The sequence below is a fragment of the Musca autumnalis genome, unplaced genomic scaffold (genome assembly GCF_047663935.1).
Source record: "Musca autumnalis isolate F117 unplaced genomic scaffold, ASM4766393v1 scaffold_4, whole genome shotgun sequence".
In the NCBI taxonomy this organism is placed as follows: Eukaryota; Metazoa; Arthropoda; class Insecta; order Diptera; family Muscidae; genus Musca; species Musca autumnalis.
Genome location: NW_027411977.1, coordinates 52,260,570 through 52,266,621, shown reverse-complemented (window position 1 = coordinate 52,266,621; position 6,052 = coordinate 52,260,570). Strand labels below are relative to the sequence as shown.

Genomic DNA, 6,052 nt, shown 5'->3' with positions numbered 1-6,052 from the left:
TTGTGATGGTTACAACGTGCTAAGGAAGGATCGCACCAGAAGTGGAGGTGGGGGATTAGCTTTCCTTTTGCACCAGTCTGTTTAATACATCTCGCTTGAGCCTGCCTCTAATGACCCGTACATGGAATGTATGGGGGTAGCAGTCAGGGGTGGAACTGCGAGATAGAGTTGCCGAGAAATAACTGTATCTCAGATTATAAGCCTGACATTAGCCCGCTTTTGGAAGGTCATAATCGTGTGGTCCTGGGGACTTTAATGCTCATCATGAGATGTGGCATTCGGCCCTCGGAAACGGCCAGAGAGGTATAGCACTGGCTGAGAAGATTGATAGTTCTACGTTTTGTGCGGTCAATGAGGACGCCCCTACGAGAAATAAAGGAGAGTGTCACAGTTCGCCAGACATAACCATCGCGTCACCTGGTCTAACAAATGACGTTACCTGGCAACCCGTAATTTCCCTTGGATCAGACCATCCCCCATAACTGTCTCCATTAGCAGACCACCCGATTTCATCACCTCTGAACGCCGCACGTTCGCCAATCATAGAAAAGCTGATTGGCAGAGTTTCAGAGAGATCACCAATCACCGCTTCAGAGAACTGCCGAATCCTTCTGAGGTTCGGGTAGCGGAAAGGACGTTCCGAGACATCATCAAGGCTGCAGCCGCTCGCCATATACCTGCTGGTCGAATACCCGAAGTAAGACCAAATTTCCCAGCATCTGAAAAGATGCAACATTGGAGCCGGAATAAGTGAATTTTTGGCAACGATTAAGTCACTCTCGAACCCTGGAAAGAAAGAAGATAAGACCTCAGTCGCGTTTGGCGATGTTACGTTGACTGACCAGAAGAGGTGCGCAAGTTTTTCAATCGACAGTTTGTCGAGCACCCCGAGAGTGACAGGGCGAAGAGAAGAGTATTATATATATTAGATCTCTTCCTGCCGAGGATGAACCACCACAGTTTACAATGGATGATGTTGGGAATGCCATCAGGAACGCTAAATCATCCAAAGTGTTGGGCCCTGATGGAATCTCCATGCTAATGCTGAAGCAGCTGGATGAACCGAGAATGGAGTATGTCACTAAAGTTCTCAACTTGTCGCTAGCAACCCTCATTCTTACCGATGTCTGGAAAATGGGCAGGGTGTTCCCGCTTCGGAAAGCAGGCAAGGATGCCAGCAAAAGTGAATCGTACAGGCCGATTTCACTTTTGTCGCCCGTAGCAAAGACCCTTGAGGCCTTAGTCCTTCCCAGTATCAGGAATAGCTATCAAGTTGCCGATCATCAGCATGGATTCCGTAAAGGCTATATCACACCATATGCTTTTTCACATGTATGTTGTATCTTTGGGTATACAAATTACAGACCAGCTGATGTCATACATGTGAAAAACCATATGGTGTGATATAGCCATAAGCAGCACAGCGCTGCACGCCATCTCCACATGTGTATATCTCAATTCAAAAACCGTGAATTCAGTGTAAATATGCATTTTGTATGATAAAACAAAATTACAGCCCCCAAAAGTTTGCTATAATAATTTGGTGTAACTAATTTCGAATTTCGAAATTTCTTTTCCCACGTCGTTGAGAATATGGTAACATACCAGGGTACAAAATGGAACCTAATACGTCCCGAACATTGATAAAAATTGAAAGATTTAATAACATTTTGCGAAAAATCTTCTACTTTAAAATGTACATAGAGGTGTCGAGAATGGGTTACTTTACCAAAACCTGAACCCAAGTTTCTACGTGCTTACAAAAAATACAATTGTTTTAAATGAAAAGTTTAAATTTTATATAAAACATTGTTTTTATTTTAATCAATTTAGATATTACTAAACGACTAAATGATTTGTTTATGTTTGTATAGTATTTCAAATGTCTGTAGATGTCTTAATTTAAATTGAAATACACGTGTAATGCTGTGGAAACAATAATGCTTTTTTCTCATAAGTTTTCATTTTTTTTAATTAAACCAATTTCACTCAATCGTTAACAAGATATATTGGAATATTAAAGGTTGATCTTTTTTGTTGTTGTGTAAATAATAATGCCGGGGGGAAAGAAAGGTTTGGCCAACCTTCAACCACTTAACAAATAATATTGCTAAATAATAAACTAAAGAAAACCCAAACAATCCAAAAAAATAAATATGTTCAGATTTCCAAAGGTGTTGTTTTTTGTTAGACAAAACCACAACACTAACTTCACTTGCCACCAAAGCCCATAAGATTCCCTAAACCACCCAGACCACCGGCAGCTCCCTGTTGCAGTTGACGCATCATATTTTGTAGTCCACCGACACCACCCATCTGCTGCAGCATACGAGGATCAATCATTTTGGCCATTTGTTGGTTAAGTTTTGCCATTTGTGTTGGATTGACATTTTTGGTCATATCTCCCTGTTTGAATAAACCCTTGACACCGCCCATTTTCTTAACAACGGCAGCAAATTTTGTATAGTGGGATATCAATTCCTTGACTTCACGTTCAAGAACACCCGAACCTTGGGCAACACGAACACAGCGTTGTGGTTGTTTGCTGAACAATTTGGCTCCATCACGATTATCCAATTCACCGTCACACATACTGTCCATCATGGTCATCATGCGTTTGATGCGGGCCATTGATTCCTGTTCGCCGCCTTTGGTCATGAAGTCTTGTGAGAAACCTGGAATCATGCCCATGATTTGAGAGAATGGACCCATTTTCATAATATTTTGGAATTGTTCGTACATATCACGAATGGTGAATTGACCGTGTTTGATTTTCTCCAATAGTTCTTCATTGCCATCGAGTTTGAGTTCATTGACCTGTAAGTAAGAGATGTGGAAATTAAAAAATGATGTAAATGTAAAATAATTGGTCTGTTCCAGAACTGCAGGAATCTACTAATTTTCACTATTTTTTTCGATAACATAAAGGAAAAATTGTTATCGTAGTAAAAATTAGTAGATTCTTGCAGGTTCTGGAACAGAGCAATAGTCAAAGAGAAGTGCTGGATCATCCAAAGTATGTCTGCCTGTCACTGATGTTCATTACACGAGGACCAACTATAAAAGTTGAGACCAGGAGAAGCGAATACAAAAGCTGCAAACAAAGCATTCAGAATTATCGGAGAAGTGGATTTAGGAAAAACAAAAAAAAAAGGATATACCATCAGCCTATGTGAATTTAAACTTTCATCTACGGACAGATCGAATTATTTTGGTACTTTTCAAAATATTGTGGCCCTTTTTGGACATTTGAGCTTGCCAACTAAAATGTGGATTAGGATTAAAGTTCAAAAGTGTTGCGGAGGAGGTACTTAAAGGAATAGACCGACTTGGTCTATTATGGAAATGAATCTTATTTTGGGAGTAATATCTTTTCAATAGATATCGCGCGCACTAGTCATTTCAGTGGGTCATCGTATGGCTTTTGGACCAGTATGCCAGGAAACATTGTCCACGGAAAACATAATATCGACTTAAACAGGACCACAACGAAAAGCAGGGTACCAAAGGACGGGACCAATATGGGCCATTTGAAAGTTAAACTAAATTTGGACAAAATAGGAGATTCAAAGTTTGTACTACATTTGCTGCCCCGTTCATGATGCACGATACCATTTTAGTTACTTTTTTAAATATTTTGGGGAAGTACGCAAAGTTTTGGACCGGTATTGTCCATCTTCGAACTGAAACTAAGTTTGGACAAAATATGACGAAGGCCAAATTTGGAACCAATTCGGTTGATCAATTCGAGAGTTATCGTGCTCTCCAGCCATTACATATGGTACCATAGGAGTGTTTTTACCACTTTCGAGCTGTTTTCTCAAGAAGTATGGACTTGCCCTTGAAAAAACTTTTATCATCGTAATAGAGGCAGCGATTCGACCATAGACCAGCGATTATGACCATAATAGAAACAGAGCTTCTATTATGGTCATAATATTCATGACATACGTATGAGCTCCAATTTTAAGAAATTTTTTAACTAAGTGCTTTTGCTGTGTCCTCTATCTTCAATACATTTCCAACACTCCAAACTACACAATTTCCCCGTTACACACTACCACCACACTTACCTTATCTATCAATCCTTCAATATCACCCATACCCAACAATTTGCTAACGAATGGTTTTGTCTTGAATGGTTCCAAATCATCAATGTGTTCACCAGTACCAATGAAAATAATCGGAGAGTTTGTGGCCGCCACAGCTGACAATGCACCACCACCCTTCGCATGACCATCCAATTTGGTAATGATAACCGAACCAATGTCAACTTTTTCCTTGAAAGCCTTAGCTTGAGCTTCACAAGCCTGACCAATGGTGGCATCCATCACGAATATAATATTATCGGGTTTAACGGCATTTGCAACAGCCAACATCTCCTCGAACAAAGATTCCTCCTGCTTGTGACGACCCGAAGTATCGACAATAATCATTTCGAAACCTTCACGTTTAAACATATCAACACCTTCCTGGGCAATGACGACAGGATCAATTTCTGTATAACTACCATAGAAAGGTATTCTAGCCTTGGTGGCATTCTGTTTGACTTGATCGTAGGCACCAGCACGGAATGTATCAGCACAAACCAAACATGACTTCCAATTGCGTTTCTGGTAGTGATAGGCTAATTTGGTACATGTTGTTGTCTTGCCGGAACCCTGAAGACCGACAAACATAATAACATTTGGTTTTCCCTTAACAGGTTGATATGGTTTAACACCAGGATCAACCAATTTGATCAATTCCTTGAAAACAGCACTTTGAATCATGCGTCGCTTATTCAAGCCACCAGCCATTTCATCAAAATCAATGACAGCTTTGACATTTTCACGTAATTGCTTGACCAGACGAATGTTGACATCAGCTTCCAAGAGGGCAGCACATATCTCCTTGAGCATGGAATTTAAGGCCTCTTCATTGATAACTGTGGCTTTACTCAACGAATGCAAGGCAGTTGTTATTTTTCTTCCCAGATCTGCTAAAACCATTTTGCTGCTGCTACACCACGACCACGAGCTGGATTATAATGAAATCTAATGGGACAAGAAAAAAAACATTTATTTTCTTCCAATGAAATGTAGAAAATGATTTTATTCTCACGTGTATTATTTTTATAATTGCACAAAGGAAATATTCGTGTAAACACAAGAAAACTTTTACTTTTTTTAATGTCGTCCCTTGCTAAACACAGAGAGACAACGACATATTTTGACACGTCGATGTGCAAGTCAGAGTCCAAAGTTGCTAAACACTTTGACAGTTGTTACGGCGTTGGAGAACTGTTGCGAAACATATGTTTGCGAAATAAAAACTCATTGTAAATAAACGCATATTCTTAGCTAAATAGAAATATTAATATAATTACAACTAACAAATAGAAAATATTTTTTAATTTATTTTTCATTTAACGCCTCCGTATACAAAAGCAACGCTGCGTCAAACAATAAAGCTGTAAACAGATACAACGTTTGGGTAAAGTTTTGTGTCGTTTTGGCCGTTTTTACACTGTTGGGCATGATGCCGAAAAATTCAAATTCATTTGAAATATATGCCGACAAACAGATAAACGCTGGACTTTGGTATCGTCGTTGCCCTGTTGTTTTTTTCTCGATGATTTTTTTTTAAGCTGAAAACAGATACAACGTTTGATTAACACGTTCGCGGACGTGAATGCTATAGCATTCCGATGCAAAATGACGTGAATGCTATAGCATTCACATTGTCTGCCAATTTTTGTTCATTTACTTTTATACAATCTTAAGTTTTGGTGATTAATATACATAATACGATTTATTTCAACAAGATATATTCTATAATAAATAAAGAATAATAATAATAATCAATAATAAATAAATAAAAACAAAAAAACTAATTTCAAAGAAAACTGGGTGTCATTTTTTTCACCTCTCTGAATTTGCTTGCGTCCGCGAACGTGTTAAAGTTTTGCGTTGGGCGTCGAGAAAAAAACAACAACAGGGCGACGACGATACCAAAGTCCAGCGTTTATCTGTTTGCCGGCATATATTTCAAATGAATTTGAATTTTTCGG

The 6,052-nt window shown here is 39.0% G+C and overlaps 1 protein-coding gene across 1 annotated transcript; it reads right to left on the bottom strand.

Annotated features, from left to right (window-relative positions):
* Positions 1 to 1,795: 1,795 nt before the first annotated feature.
* On the bottom strand, positions 1,796 to 5,433 carry Srp54k (signal recognition particle 54k). The gene is made up of 3 exons (XM_073986305.1): positions 5,104 to 5,433; positions 4,074 to 5,036; positions 1,796 to 2,817 (listed from the first exon to the last, which is right to left on the bottom strand). Exons 2-3 carry the CDS (start codon positions 4,989 to 4,991, stop codon positions 2,212 to 2,214), a joined length of 1,524 nt encoding a protein of 507 aa, XP_073842406.1. The 5' UTR covers positions 4,992 to 5,036; positions 5,104 to 5,433; the 3' UTR covers positions 1,796 to 2,211.
* Between the last annotated feature and the right edge of the window lie 619 nt (positions 5,434 to 6,052).